This window comes from Colobus angolensis, unplaced genomic scaffold (genome assembly GCF_000951035.1).
Source record: "Colobus angolensis palliatus isolate OR3802 unplaced genomic scaffold, Cang.pa_1.0 Scaffold3, whole genome shotgun sequence".
Classification (NCBI taxonomy): Eukaryota; Metazoa; Chordata; class Mammalia; order Primates; family Cercopithecidae; genus Colobus; species Colobus angolensis.
In genome coordinates, this window is record NW_012116265.1 from 14,256,869 (window position 1) to 14,273,441 (window position 16,573).

Genomic DNA, 16,573 nt, shown 5'->3' on the forward strand with positions numbered 1-16,573 from the left:
CTCCCCCTTGTGTCCTCTATCACTTTTTCTTTTTTCCCAGGAGGTTTCTCTTCTAGGCAAACTGTAAGGTGAAATAGTATCTTCTGCCTTATGCTCAATCCCTTCCACTTTCATTAGTGGCCCCAAAGCTCTTTATCTCTTGAATAATTTTCTTTAGTACAAGAAAACAAACCATTCAACAAACAGAACCACCTTTTACAGATTGTAAAAGTTATAAAAGTATCTTAATAAGTATTTATGGCTTCGTTTCCCTGATGCATCTACTTAAATGTCCAAAACAAAAAGCTGGTTTCATAATTAAGCCATTTAGTCATCTACTTGGATTTCTTTACTTTCACGTATGATAAGAAACCTGCCTTCTTCAGAGCAGACAAAGAGATAATCTGTAAGGACATAAAATATGGTTTCAAATGGCTAGACCCATGAAGGGGCCCCATGCTCGAGAGGGCCATGAACATGTCAGGATCACTCTAGAATCACATAGATTCTCCACAGCATAGGATACTTTTTAATTTTTTTCTGGAAAGGTCAGGTGACATCATTTCCTAATCTAAGATTTGAAGGAAAATCTATTGGACTTTCACAGAATGTTGAAGCAATCGGCTGTATCACCCAAGTGTCTATGGTAACCCAGGGGGCTCTTTATATTTTGATATAAAATGTCTCGTAATTTTGCTCATATAAAGAAAATAATATCATACCATGTCAAATCTACTGGGTATGCTTATACAGAATACACACACTAATAAATACACACAAATGGATGTTACAGGAATCTCAAAGTATGTTTAGAGCATTCACTTTTCAAAGACACTAAAGAAATGACAGAACTTTATAATGGCATATTATAATATACTGGAATGTTCTGGTTCCTCCTAGCAGTTACTGTAATCTGCATGACAATTTTATTAAAACACTGCTGATTTCAAGTAGACCATCAGAAAACAGGAAAATCTCTCTCTTAAAAGTGGAGATGTTCTACAAAACAAGAATGAGCAGGAATGGATAAAACAGTAGCACATCATTTGACTCAAAAAGATGCTCATGTCTGTGCCAAATCATATTTTTCTTAGGAAGTCACAATGAACAAAAAAAGAAGATAAATCATTGTGGAAATGCAAGTGAGCTGGTAATAATAGCCTAGTTATAGCTGCCATGAAATAGTCATTAAGTTATATGTAGCATAAATCTCACAGAGTTTTGTAAATTATGGTGGTTCTTAGAGGCCAAATAAAGACAAAGTGTAGTAAGTATCACTGCCTTTCTTTTTGTTCCTTGGCAGAGCTTTTTAAAACGGGTTATCTCAGGCTCATAGCACCATATGGCTCCTGAAGCATCTGAGAAAGAACTGAAAAGTTCACAACTGTATTCAAGACTCCTCCACCACATTTTGAAGGTGATCATGTCTAACCACTTCTTCCCTAAACTCCTAAGCAGAGTCTGGCCCTGATTGGGCTTAAACTGGGGCCAGACCGACTTCCAGCTCAAACCTAGGACTTCAAGCTGCTCTCATTTCCAAGGCATGCTGGAAGAGCAAGTGCCAGACATGTGTACTGCTGTGGGAGCTGGGCTTGCCATGCATGATTCCAGCCAGCCATCTCCAGCTCCAGAGACCAGCAATGAAACTGTATCCTCTGCTTCTTTCTATACACCTGCACATTAGCAAAACTCTGATTCAGAGATTCCTAACCAATGTTCCTTTTCCTCCTTTTTGGAGGTTGGTAGTAATCCCCAGTTGATCTTTTTCCTTAACTGCTTTTACCCCTGCTATTTAAACTAAATTCTTATTGCTCCAAATTAAATCCATTTTTCTAGCCTTGTCATTGCTAACTAATGAGAACAATTCCTCTCTTTGCTCTTGGTGACTGCACTTTGGGTACTTATGGATGAGAATCATATCTCTCTTTAGCCTACTTTCTTAACTGCAGACTGCACAGGTGATAAAATGGGTTAATTGTTGCTATAAAAATATTTTCCATCCTTATAACAAAGAATTTTTTCTTCCAAATCATTTTTAATTTCTTAGCCTTTGCTGTGTTCTTATGATCTACATGGATTGAGGGTGCAGTGCTATTAAGCGCATATGTACAAGACCAAAAGCAAAATGTTGACCATGCAATACATATGAATTACTCAACTCTTGATCACTGTCCTGTTTCCCTTTTGCCCCGCCCACTCTGGCACTCTGGTCTCAGTTTTTATCACACATTTATGACATCTCTACAGTGATGTTTGAAGCCTAGACAGGGGTCACTAAATTATGGCCTGCAGCTTGTTTTTGTAGGTACATTTTTATTGGAATACAGTCACATGCATTTAAAAAAAATGTATTGTCTGTGGCTGCTTTCACATTACAAAGGCAGAACCAAGTAGCTCTGAGAGAGACTATCTGACCTGCAGAGTCCAAAATATTTACTTTATGTCTCTTTACAGAAGGTTTGCCAAATCCCAGCCTAGGAGATTGTTAAGTTCCACTTGGCTTCGCTGCTTGCGCCAGGTAAGATCCATACCAGGTAAATCTCTTAAATATACCCTAGAAGTCTGATAAATGTTCTGCCACAGGCCAAGTCACACAGTTGGGAAGGGAGCCTGCAAAGAATGAATTTCTTTTTCCTCTCTATACACATGGTGAAGAAGAAAGAGTTTTTAAATTTTTTCCCCCAGGAACCCTATAAGCATGATGGTCCACATCTGAAAACAATTTTTATAAGCATGTGCATCTTTGCCATATTGATCTAGATTGTTCTGCAGCATTTCCCTGAATCACCAACTCAGACCACCAGTGAGACAAGAAAATCCAGGCCAAGGCCCGCTACTCACTATGTGAAGCTGGAGGAAGTCACCAAGTCCTGGAGCACTGTCGATGCGGACCAAGATGCCATCCTTCACAGTGGTGCTGAAGCCCACGGCAAGGCGGTCAGAGCGTGTGCTGGGCCTGTCATTGGCTGGCCAGGTGTAGAGGATGAGCCCACCGCTTTTCCCAAAGATATACGTAGCGCCAGCTGCAAAAGCAAGGAGAGAGGGAGACATCAAGGCACTGTATTGCATACAGCCAGTTGTAGCATACTGTTGAGACCTTACACAGAACAGCTGTAGAGAGGAAATGTCCCCCATGGGACAGTATTTGGTTACTTAGAGGAATGGCACCCAAAGGTTCTGAAGGCAGCTATCACCCCAAATTAAAGAGGCAGGCAGAATGAATGAATAACAAAGCAGATGTTGGCGAGAGTCGTTCTTAACATCTTCGGTTCCTGCTGCCTAACGGTGGAGGGTAAATAACATCCTAAAGTCTGGAAGTCTGGGTATATTGCAATAAACAACTTTCTGGTCTTCTTCAACAGCAGACTTAATTTTCCATCTTGGCCAGGAGAGGCACAAAATAGAAAATTAGTCCCCTATCTCTTAACTATCAGCATAATCTGGTCAGTAGAGCCAGGAGCCTTACAAAACGGAAGGTAACAGAGCAGTCCAAAGGCATCATGTCTCTCCTGCTTGTACCTTCTCCCACTCCCACAGGAAAGAAAGCAGTGACCCAAGAAAACCAAGTTATGTGACTAATTTATGTGACAAATAGGCATTTGCCTATTTCACTATTATGTTGCTATAAACATGGTAACAAAAATGATTTCCTGGAGTCTTTTTTTTAAAGATGGAGTCTCGCTCTGTTGTCCAGGCTGGAGTGCAGTGGCGCAACCTCGGCTCACTGCACCCTCTGCCTCCTGGGTTCAAGCAATTCTCCTGCCTTAGCTTTCCGAGTAGCTGGGACTACAGGCACATGCCACCATGCCTGGCTAATTTTTTGTATTTTTAGTAGAGAAGGAGTTTCACCATGTTAGCCAGAATGGTCTCAATCTCCTGACTTTGTGATCCGACTGCCTTGACCTTCCAAAGCACTGAGATTACAGGCGTGAACCACCACGCCTGGCCTCCAGGAGTCTTTTAAAAATGAACCTTCTTTTTGTTCCCTGGTGGTGGGATTTATCTGGCATTAAATACATTTTCATTTCCTTTTTCAAATTAAATCTTAGGAAGAAGATGCAAGAAACATAGAAAAAACATCCCAGGATGATGAGATTTGAACATGACAAGTGGTAATTGTCAGTTATGAATAGTGAGCTTATCAGTGTGTTTACTATTTACTTGTGTTTTTACTATTATCCACATGAACTCAGGAGTTACTAAGAATATGTTAGTTTAGAACTACTTACAAAGCAAATGGGAATAAAAATAAAGAAAATATTTGTATTTCAGAAATTATAAAAAGTATATTTCAAGAAACACGTTTTTAATCTCAGTTAGATAAAATCATTTAGATTTGGTGACCAGAAAAGGCTACGCCATTTGTTGCCTCTCTGGTTTTAGGCATGTAGTGTTAACCCACAGAGAATACTTCCATGGGTTACTCATCTCAAAATTCAGAGCACATTTAGTATCAGATTTTCTTGTGTATTTCCCAGTGACCATGTTCCAACTCTTAAAACCATTTTAAAGCAGCATTAGACAACTACTCAGATACCTTTAACATTTACTAAAACTCTCAAGCACTGGTCCGCATGTATTCCCAGAGCTAGTTTATGGAGAATATTAGGTGGAATTATGTAGACCAAAGAAGAAGTGAGTGATTCATCTTGTTTAGAAATAATAAAGTTAACTCTTGTGAGACTAGAATTAGGAATATGTGTCCTATGTCATTCTTCCTAAAGCACTAAGACTCATTAAATTCTGAGGCATATAGAATCTAATTTGTCTTCTTTGAAAGGTCACTATTCTAGTTGCTCCAATTTGCTCCGTTCGTATATGACATGTAGCATAACATTGTTTTCCTTTTATGAATTTCTCAGTCCTTAGGGGATGGTGTCTGAAAGCCCTCTACTCTCATCTGGAGGATTTGGAATTGTGGTATGCAAAGTTTATGATTAATTCTATACGCAAAACAAGGCTTACTTCCTACCATACACAAACACCCTCAAAGCTTCTTAAAATTAGAAATGTGGGTGTGATTTAACCTTGATATCTCTCCATCTGTAAAGAATTTAAATAATTCCTCTGTAGATGATTACAAATGTCATCACCACTCTCTTTATTCTTTATTTGGAAAACTGAAGGTTACTCAGTGATTAATGTATAGAATCACCAAAAAATGCAAATCAGCCTGTGACATTTCATGGCAATTTATAAAAATCTTTTACTTTTCTATCCTGAATATATAGTGGATTTTGCTACAGAGATAAATTCATACTCTATCAGGAAATAATTTTGTCACTATAAAAATAACAAGTCAAAAAATTGATAGCAACACAGACATGGTGCTTTACAGTTTGCAAAATATTTTCAAATTCATTCACCGAATCTTTGCAACAATTGTATGGGATATTTTATATCTTAACACTGTTTTATAGATTTGGAAACAGAGGCTCAATTATCTGATTTAGATGGTACCACTTTTAAGTCTCCAGCCTGAGTCTTCTACCTCTGAAAGCCTTTTATCACCACATACCAATGTAATTACACAATCAACTGTATCAATAAACCATACCAATGGGGCAAACAGTTGTCTGTACTTAGCTCTTTTCACATTTTTTTATCAGACTAAAGCAGAATGAAAACAAAATCACAGCCCCCAAATCTGGCATGTTTTCAAAAAGTTGTCTGGCCATCTCACCATATCAATAACTTTAAGCATTTTACTTGTAATTCTCACCCACAATCCTGCCAGTAATTCTCAGTGCTCCAATAAAAAGGAAAAGAATATTTTAATACATAAATATACAATTTCTTATATGTGGTTAGAAAGTCACAGTGCCTTTAATCTTTAAATAAACAAAAAACAAAACTTCACTATGACCATATTTGATAGATAGACTAAAAATTTGATTTAAAATTATTTGTATTGCTTTTGTTATTCTGAATTTACAATGTCACTATGTTAGATAATTCTAACTTTATAGGTGAAGAAAGCATAAAAGATACAAAGGACCTGGCATATGATTACTTTGCTATGAAGAAAAAAATATGGAAATACCTCTTCTTGGTAAAGTATTTGCTGGTAAGAGTGAATAAAGACCCCGAATGCTCCCATAGTCCAATGCTATGGGACATTAGAGGAAGTTAATTAACAATTATACTTTTCTACGCTGATATTGTTATTGTTTTTTCTCTTTACATTTCATGCTTTGCCATCTTGCATGGTTTTTAAAGGTAATTACATACTTCATGTTAATTTTAATATAAAATGCCTAGAGTCCTACAGGAAACACAGAATTATTTTGCTTTACATATTCAAATAAAAAAGTTAATTGTGTTATTTTAAAATGTGGATTACAAATCAACTTCTTGGGAAAATCCTGGGAACTATAAGAATCTCCACTTAATCCATTAAAGATTTTCATTTCTGAGCCATGCTACATACCACATTACATGCTTTCTTCCCTGAACCTCGTACTTCTGATTGCTGGCTTCTCACTGTGTTCAGTATGCTGATGCAAGATCATACTACTTATATTTATATTCAAAATCATGTAAATTTCATTCTTGTTGGCAAAAACTCATCAATTCAACTGAAGAAAAAATTGCTATAGTAGCATTTTGGCCATTTAACACTGCAGGATTGGCAAGTTTGCAAGCAGCTGAGGTTGCTTTGCTGAGTTTTAACCAACACAGTATTCCAGGAATGAAATTTCTACACAGTCACCACTAACAAAGATTAAGAGGATACATCTCATCTTCAAATAGTCTACAAGGATGATTCTTTTTTTTTAAACTCACAACCTGCAAATAATGGGTCTGGCTTATTGTTTTCATAATTGGCTAACTACTTACTGTGATGGAGCTGATGGTGATATTGACAGAGTGTTTTGGTATATGTTCTGTGCGTGTGTGGTTGGGATAGCAGTCCAGCAGACGAAAAGGATCGGTCTTCCACGCAATCATAAAGGAGTCCTGGGTGATAGTTACGGAACAAGCTAATTAAGTGGGTGATCTATAGTTTCTTCAAGAGATTGAGGAATATAATTTTTTCTCATTCACATATTTCTCCAAGGTTCTTAAATTTTGAGTTTATTTTATTGCTTATTTTATTAGAATATAATTGTTGATGGCAATTTACTTTTTCTTTATTTAGGATCACTTAGGTAATTATTTTATCGTTGTTGTTTTGATTTAGAAATCCCATGGCCCTGCCTTTATGGCATTGGTTCTATTTCTAGTCTCATAGCCAAATAGCATATTACTTTTTCTGGGAGACTATTAACAGAAATTGAATTCTTGTCTTAACACTCACTTTAGATATAAAAATAATATATACATACATATGTGTTTGTACATATATGTATGCATAAGCATATATATATTTGTCTATGTGTGTATGCATGCATGTGTGTGAAAAACATAAAAGGTTTAGTCAAAAAATACAATAGACTAGAATTCATTTATTATTTACCCCATCAAATAATTAGATAAAATGGCTTAATAAAAGTACTAAAATACAATAATAAAATATATTGGCTGTATATGTGTGTGTATATATATGTGTGTATCTATATATATAAAGCAAACTAGCCTTCCCTGAAATAATTCTATTGATGTTAAAATGGAACAAGTTTTGGAAGCGCCTCCCAGGGGAAATCTGAGAGTTAAATGTAAGGAGAACTGGGTAATTTACTTGTGGACAAATATAACAAGTAGAACAATAAATTAAGTAATAAAATAAATATAACAATGATGTGCAAAGTACATGATAGATAAACTAGGCTAAGAAACAAGATGTCAGTCTCCTACTCTAGTTCTCTTTGATCATTGCCTCAGGACCTAGTATAAAATCTCATAAGAGTAAGGTATGTCTGTCTTCCTCTATCATTTCAGGTTTCTTAATCCTTATTTCTTTTTTATTACTCTTTCACAAGCTTATCCACATTTGTGTTCTTTACTATAAAGTGGTAAATCTTTTTGGAAAATAAATGGACTATCAATGACATAAAATATATTCTGCCAGCAGATGTAGTTATTGCTATTAAATTAAAACTATCTTTTAGATTCATATCAATAACCATGTAGCTAATAAAACCAAAAGGGAAAGGCCTGTGACTTTGGAACTGGCAAATATCTCTTCTAGCAAATAGATACATAAATTTAACTGAAGGATCTTGTAATATCTTATAGCCCAAAGAATACATTTTCTCAATTTCTTTTACTTAGTTTGTTCCATGGTTTTCCTCTGCCCCTCATCTCCCTGGCTGTTTTGGGAGTGAATTATGTTCACTATTTTATAACAGCTGGACCTTATATTTCCATAGAATTAAATGGTTTTCAAATTGCTTTCTTTTGGAGTATTTCATCTTATGCCTCTTCCCTCGACACTCACTGAAATATTAATGACAAATATTTTGGTTACTATATTAATAAAAAAGAAAATTGATGCTCAAGGAGATTAAACAACTTGATCTGTTGCTGAGTAGTGGAGCTGAGAATAGAATCAGATCCTCCTTTTCTTAACACTGCCCTCTTCTCCAAAGCTGTCCTAATGACTAATGGGATAAAGACTCCCTGAATCATCCCTAGAGATCAGGAGCTCCACAAGGAGGGGAGAAAGGTGAATAACAAATGGAAAAACTGCAAATAAGGCCTCTGCATTACAGAGAGAGCCACTCGGGAATTTAGGACAGGGTAAGAGATACACATTTTAAAAACAGCTCTGCAATTTATTTATTGAATAGATAGCTTGTTATGATCTATTTTGTCCACTTTGAATTTTTCGAAATAAACAGCAGAACTGATGATAAAGTAGCTTTAAATAAAGCAACATTGAATGGACTGAACATTAAGAGAGAAAGTTCATCTACTTTTAAGAACATTCTTTTTCCTTGGCAAAGAAATGAGCAGATTTGCTGCTCAGTAAGCTGAGAAACTGACAACATTGCCTAATAGGTAAGTATATCATGAGAAAAAGTCATTTATTAGACAATACTCAGGCAAGGTGAGGTTTCCCTGCCTGTGGGGCAATCTCTTTCTCTCTGTTGAAGGAAGAATAATTAAAACTAAATAGCATTAAAGCAGAAAACATCATTACTTTCTAGGATCTACAGGGGCAACATTTCAGAGCATGTCCCAATATTCCAGAAACAAGGCTTCAACTCAAAGACTCATAAGCAGAACAAACACCAGTTCAGTTTAGCATTAAATCTGTATGTTCATATGGGAACTCAAATTGGTGTGCAGAGTGAGACCCTTATATATTGTACCCGATGCCAAAGTCTCCAAAGGAGCTAATGAGAGAACAATATAAAACAAATAATATTCTACACATTCACTAAATGTTTTCCATTAATAAAAAAAGTCTACCATTACTTAATCCCGGTGGTAAATACCACAGAAGAGAATCATTCTTCATGTACAAACAAATAGGTTTTGTACAAACGCTGTTCTTACAAATACGCTTGGTTGGAACTTTTGATGGGAACGTTATGAATTTTTCAAGGACCAATGAAGAGGAAACAAATAATTGTGCCATTTGCAAATCTGATGCCAACTATTGAGATATTCTATTGCTGTGTTACCTTATATATACTCTAACTCCCAGAAAGTTTGAGTAAAATACAATCACACATAGTTTATATTTAGTTTCTGGACACACTAATGAGTCTGGACAAACACAACATGACCCTTCGTAAGTCTTAGGGGTAATGACATTTTCAGAAACACATTACTTTAGAAGCTGTTACATCACAAAAATATAAAAGAAAGTTATTTTTACTTATCGAATTTCAGGATACTTCCACTAAGGAAAAAGAAGATGATTAGTGGTAGAATATGCAATGCTGTAGACACTAAAATTGACCTAAAAATAAAGCTTCCACGGACACACTCAAATTCCCTCTTGCTTAAAGGAATTTTCATAAGCTCATTGTTTTTCCTCTGGGACAATTGTTTCTTTCACAAACTCTTTGGTACTGTTTGGCAATACTAACTCTAGACTAATGTTAATATCAATATTGATACTAACACCAGCTATAAGTATACATTATTTATTATATATCATAGTATACAATATAATATTTCAAAACTATATTTTTCACTTGAAATATTTTTGCTGTATTAGTTTGCTAGGACTGTGTAAGATGTACCACAGGGTGGGTAATTTTAACAACAGAAGTTCATTGTCTTGCAATTCTGGAGGCTAGAATTTCAAGATCAAGGTATCAGCAGTGCCAATTTTTTCTACAGCTTCTCGACCTACTGACTTGTAGACAATCATCTTCTCCCTGTATCTTCGCATGGTTTTCTCTTTGTACCAATCTATGCCCTAATTTCCTTTTCTTATAAGAGCATCAGTCTTATCAGACGAGGGCCCACCAAAATAATCTTTGAAACTGAAAAATAAGGCAAGGTCAGAAATAGCCCACTCCCAATGAATTACACCACATTCACAAAACCCTATCTTCAAATGCAGTCACATTCTGAGATACTGAGGGTTATAACTTTAATATCTGAATTTGTAGAGGGGACATAATTCAGCTCATAACAGTTACTGTCTTGGTTTTAAAGATGAGGGAAGCTATAGAATAAGGTAAAACTACTTGCCAAGATCTTTTACCAAATATTGAATGGAATTAGGATTTTAATCCAGGTCTAACTCAACAATCTACATTCTTTTCATTATGTCAAATTGTATCGCTAATATTCTCACCAAATCCAGGTCTAACTCAACAATCTACATTCTTTTCATTATGTCAAATTGTATTGCTAATATTCTCACCAAATCCAGGTCTAACTCAACAATCTACATTCTTTTCATTATGTCAAACTGTTATCGCTAATATTCTCACCATTTGCCTTTACCTGTGTATCTGGGTAGGGATGGGATGATGACGGAAAGAAGGACAATGGCTTTCTAATACATGGCCAAAATTAAAAACAAAACAAAAACAGCAAACAAGATGAAAACCCAATCCCTTCACAATGCAACTGGAAGTACAGAGGTACTCATTTTATCTTACTTAAATGACAGTGATTTTACATGAGGTTGTCCTCTTACAAAGTGAAAAAACTAAGGTCAGACGATAGTCCACTCCTGATTAATTATACCACACTCAGAAAACTCTAAATTCTTAAGCGTAAACTTTATAATGAAGTCTATGTTAGAAATTAACTCACAGCCAACTTTTTAACTTTCATAACCATGCTATTTCTTATATAGCTAAACAAAGTAAGTTCAGGAAATTGCACAGTATTCAGGCTTAAGAAAATAAATGTTAAGTTTTATTGTCAAACAAAATGGAAATCCAGAATGCTTCTCTACCATGAGCTCATGGAAGCCAGGGCTGTTTAATTTATTTATCTCTCAACACTGTGAATGCACAGGAAATAAATGCTGTTGAATTAATCAATGAAACCTGGCTCACCTATGCTTAGGTATCTTCACGTTGCCATTCAGGCATGGAGTAGAATGGGAATAAAGGAATAAGAAAATATAATGTTCATTAATTCATCTTGCCTTTTTGTCATTTCATCTCAACATGGAAATATTTTATAAATGCTCATCAATTAAATCTCACAGCATCTCTCATGATGAAATAGAATACAACTTGCAATTTATAAAAGAAACCTAACCACAAAGACATTTGAATGATTTTACTTTGGTGAATTTTTGGCAGTCTCAGATAAGAAAATCACACCCATTTTTAGTCAAATTGTTTTATGTTACTCCTCCATTTCTAAATCACATTGCAAATTGTTTTTGTAAAAATAAATAGATAAGCACATCTCAGATTTAACCTAATAGGGATATACAATAGAAAAGCAATGTGACATCTTTAAGAATAGCCATGTTGTTCTATTTTACAGAACATTAACTAAAACCAAAGACCATATATACATTTGTCCTTAAGCAAAATATAAATGAATAAAGGAAAAACAAAAGTAATCATTTCATAATTACTCAGCAGCCTTTTCTGTAGCATTTTATTTTTCATAAGTACATTCCTTCTGATGACATCTCATGAAACATGGTTAGAAGAAAGAAGAAGTTTGGAACTCATATTCGTTTGTCTCCTTTTCCTCCTTTTATTTCACAGCCTTGAAATACCTTCTTTAATAAGAACAATCAAGGGGTAGCTAAGTGTTGAATATTCTCTGGAAAAACAATACAGATAAAAAGTAGCTGCTTATTTCCAGTGCTTCAATTTGAATGCTTGATTTATATGATCCTCATACTTACAACAGGCCAGGGGCTGTAAACAGATGACTTTGGTGTATTTGTGGCTTTAATTCATACAACATGATTTTTCTGGAAATCCTGGCTAATAATTTTGAATGGTGATGATTTGATTCTATGAGACATACCTCTTAATCATAGAACCCAGGTCAGAATTGGATGAAAAGAACAAATCCTAACTATTAAGGTCCATGCTTCTGTTCTAAAACAATCATTTATCTTCACTGAGCCTCAATTTCTCCATGATTAAGAAGGCAACAACACTTCTACCTAATCATCTTAAAGAGTTGTAACAGGATCAAAATAATTAGCATGCACTCTATATAGAGTTCTAGAAATAGTTTAGTATTGTCATTTTATGGTGAGCATCTCGAAGTGAAGAATCTGCCTCAAGTTTGTTTGTTTGTTTGTTAACTATGGGAGACTTTCATTATTCTATCAGCCCAGCACATCCTCTGTCTTTATCTTGAAACATTAAGCCTCTTCACAAAGAAATTATTATTTTCCTCCATACTTATCATATGATTTGAACTGAAATTGTCATGTCCTTAAAGATTCTACTCTTACATACATCAGATAGACTAAGGTGTAATCAATTAACCCAAGCTAGACCAGAGAACTTCAATGAACTTTTTTTTTTTTTAAACCTGGAACCAGACAAACACTCCATCAGTACCTCTCTGATGATAAAACTGTGACATAAGAGACACACAGCTGCCATGGCCACATTTCTGCTCATGGGGAGAAAGTCATGAGAAAATCAATCCTGACTGAAAGAATAAAGACAAACTGTTGAACTTAGAGTTGGCCACAGAGAGAAAAATCTTATCATTTTTAAAGTACGTAGTTTTTACAATCTATATTGTGAAGTTATGCCTTTGTCCCTCCCCTCCCCTCTTTTCTTTTCTTTTCTTTTCTTCTTTTCTTTTGACAGAGTCTTGCTCTGTCATCAAGGCTGGAGTGCAGTGAGGTGATCACAGCTCATGGCAACCTCTGCCTCCAGGTTCAAGGTTTTCTCCTGTCTCAGCCTCCAGAGTAGCTGGGATTACGGGCACCCACCACTATGCTCGGATAATTTTTCTATCTTTAATAGAGACAGGGTTTCACTATGTTGTCCAGGCTGGTCTCAAACTCCTGGGTTCAAGTGATCCACCTGTCCAGGCCTCCCAAAATGCTGGGATTATAAGCATGACTCACTGTGCCTGGCCACGTCTTTCGTATACACAACTTTTAATAGCTAATTCATGCAGTCTAAGCTAGTTCAAATTTGGGTTATTTTACAACTAGAAGAGTTTGGATATGAAAGAATTCCTGGTAACTATCACAGAGCCTGGAACACATAGGGGCACAGTAAGTGCTTAAATAAATTGGCAAAGAATGACCATGATGATTGGGTGATAAGTAACTCAGGAATTTAACCTAAGAAGCATATTCAGTAATTCGTATATATTTTAAATTGGAACATTTGTTAAACTGATAACATTCTTGTTGACAAAGAAATCCTCAATGATTTCTATAATTAAGTTACTGAACAAACAGTATTCTTTATATATATATAATCCTAAAATACATAATAAAAAAGATCAAAACCTAATAATTAGAGTATTAATGAAGAGACAGTTTTATATATATAAACTTCAAATAAAACTTTACTCAGAAGAAAATGTCTTAAATAATAATAAGGAAAATAAACGAAAATAAACTGAACTTTCACCTTAATGCACTATTACAAAAATAAGATAAATAAAATGGGTTTTGATGATTAAAAATAATAGCTGAAATTTACCCAAGATAATATTTGAAATAATATAAAAGTTAAAAAAATCCCAAAGTTTGCTCTTTAAAATGTCAAAGAAAATATATAAACCTCTAAAAAAAAAAGCAGAAATAAGAAAAACTAAAGGAGAAAAAAAGAACATTAGACATTACATAACCATCATGATAGAAAAGATTACAAATATAAAATCATACTTCGTACAAGTTTAAAGTAATATATTTGAAAGTCAGAAAGAATGAATCGGCCGGGCGCGGTGGCTCAAGCCTGTAATCCCAGCACTTTGGGAGGCCTTGATGGGCGGATCACGAGGTCAGGAGATCGAGACCATCCTGGCTAACATGGTGAAACCCCGTCTCTACTAAAAATACAAAAACTAGCCGGGCGAGGTGGCGGGCGCCTGTAGTCCCAGCTACTCCGGAGGCTGAGGCAGGAGAATGGCGTAAACCCGGGAGGCGGAGCTTGCAGTGAGCTGAGATCTGGCCACTGCACTCCAGTCCGGGCGACAGAGCGAGACTCCGCCTCAAAAAAAAAAAAGAATGAATCATTTTAGGAAAAAGTATATCCTGTCAAAGATTGTTAAGAAAAAGTAGAAAAACTCAATCTAGGGACCACAGACACCATTGGAAAGGAGATTCAAGTATTAGTTGTTAAAAAATACAGATCAAGGTTATGTTACATGTAAGTTTCATCTATCTTTCAATATAATTTTTAAGATAAGAGATAATTTTTAAATTACTCCATTTTATACCATACTACAGGCAAGGTTAGAAATCTTCATGAAATGGACTGCAATGCCTATGTTCTCCTGCAAGTGCATATGTTGAAATCCTAACTTCCAATGTGCTGGTATTATAGGGTAAGGTCTTTGGGAGATGGTGGGGTAAACCATCTTATAAAAGAGACATCAGGTGGCTACCTAGCTCCTTTAACCATGTGAGGTTATAGGAGAAGATGTTGCCTATGAAGAGAAAAGAGATTCTCACCAGAGACCAATACAATCTACCTAGATCTGGAACTTCTCAGTCGCCAGAACTATGAAATATAGAATTCTGTTGTTTACAAAACTGCTCAGTTTATAGTATTTTCTTATAGTGGCCCAAATAGACTAAGAAATTTTCCAATTCATTTATAAATCCAACATAATCTTAATACCAACACCTAATAAATATGCCACACCAAAACAAAACACTTTAATTTCACTAATGAAAATTGATAAACATTTTTAAAATAGCATTTCAATGGTATATTAGAAGAATAATATGATTTCAGAAATATGAAAAGTAGTGTATTTCAGCTTAAAGGTATCTGTTAACAAAATTCATTACTTCACCTAATTAAAGTAGTATTTGAATATAATTTTACTCTGGATTTTTTTAAGTATTGGAAAAAATTCAGCAGCCATTTCCTTAAAAATTTAATTAAGATAGAATTAAAATGTTCTAAATATGATAGCAATTATCAAAAGAAAAGAATTTTCATACTAAATGGCAAAATTATATAGCCTTTGCCATTAAAATCAGGAAAATAGAGATATGTTCATTATCACAGTATCTTTCAACATCATTTTAGAATTTGTTACTAAGAAAATAAAGCATTAAAACAAAATAAGCTGTAAACTGCTGGGCAATAATACAACAATGTTAAAGAATATATGATTGGGCCAGGCACAGTGGCTCATGCCTGTAATCCCAGCACTTTGGGAGGCTGAGGTGGGCGGATCACCTGAGGTAGGGAGTTCAAGACCAGCCTGACCAACATGGAGAAACCCTATCTCTACTAAAGATACAAAATTAGCCAGGTGTGGCGGTGTTTGCCTGTAATCCCAGCTACTCGGGAGCCTGAGGCAGGAGAATCGCTTGGACCTGGGAGGCGGAGGTTGAGGTGAGCTGAGATCGCACCATTGCACTCCACCATGGGCAACAAGAGTGAAACTCTGTCTCAAAAAAAAAGAATATATGATTGACTACCTACGTATCTCAAATAAACTCATCTAAAAACTTTAAAATTAATGAGAACAATTGGTAAGTTGGTTTAATACAACATAAATACAAAAAAAATCAATAGCTTGTCACCCTATCATAGATGATCACATGATTTTGACAAGGATGCTAAGGCTATTCAGCGGGAAAAGAACAGTCTTTCCAACAAATGGTGCTTGGAAAACTAAATATACAGATGCAAAAGCATGAAGTTGGACACCTTACATGATATACAAAAATGAATTCAAAATAGGTCAAAGACTTAAATGTTAAGAGCTAGAGCCATAAAAGTCTTATAAGATAAGAAGAAGAGAAGCTTCATGACACTAAATTTGGCAATGATTTCTTGGATATGACATCAAAAGCATAAGTAACAAAAGAAAAAAATAGACTAAATGAATTTCAAAAGTAAAAGCTTTTGTACATCAAAGGACATTATCAACAGAGTAAAAAGGTAGTCTACAGAATGAAAGAAAATATTTACAAATAATCTATTTGATAAATGATTAATATCCAGAATATAAATAAAGAATTCTTACAACACAACAACAACCAAAAAAAAAAAAAACTAAATAAATTTCAAAAGTAAAAGCTTTTGTACATCAAAGG

At 35.1% G+C, this 16,573-nt stretch overlaps 1 protein-coding gene across 5 annotated transcripts in view; it reads right to left on the minus strand.

The window, feature by feature from the left end:
• The window catches only part of NRXN3 (neurexin 3), a 1,638,519-nt gene that overhangs the window by 395,744 nt on the left and 1,226,202 nt on the right, over nt 1-16,573 (minus strand). For all 5 annotated transcript variants that reach the window (XM_011949472.1, XM_011949473.1, XM_011949474.1 and 2 more), the window contains one exon: nt 2,821-3,002. In XM_011949472.1, coding sequence (XP_011804862.1) covers nt 2,821-3,002 — 182 coding nt within the window. The remainder of the gene's footprint in view (nt 1-2,820; nt 3,003-16,573) is intronic.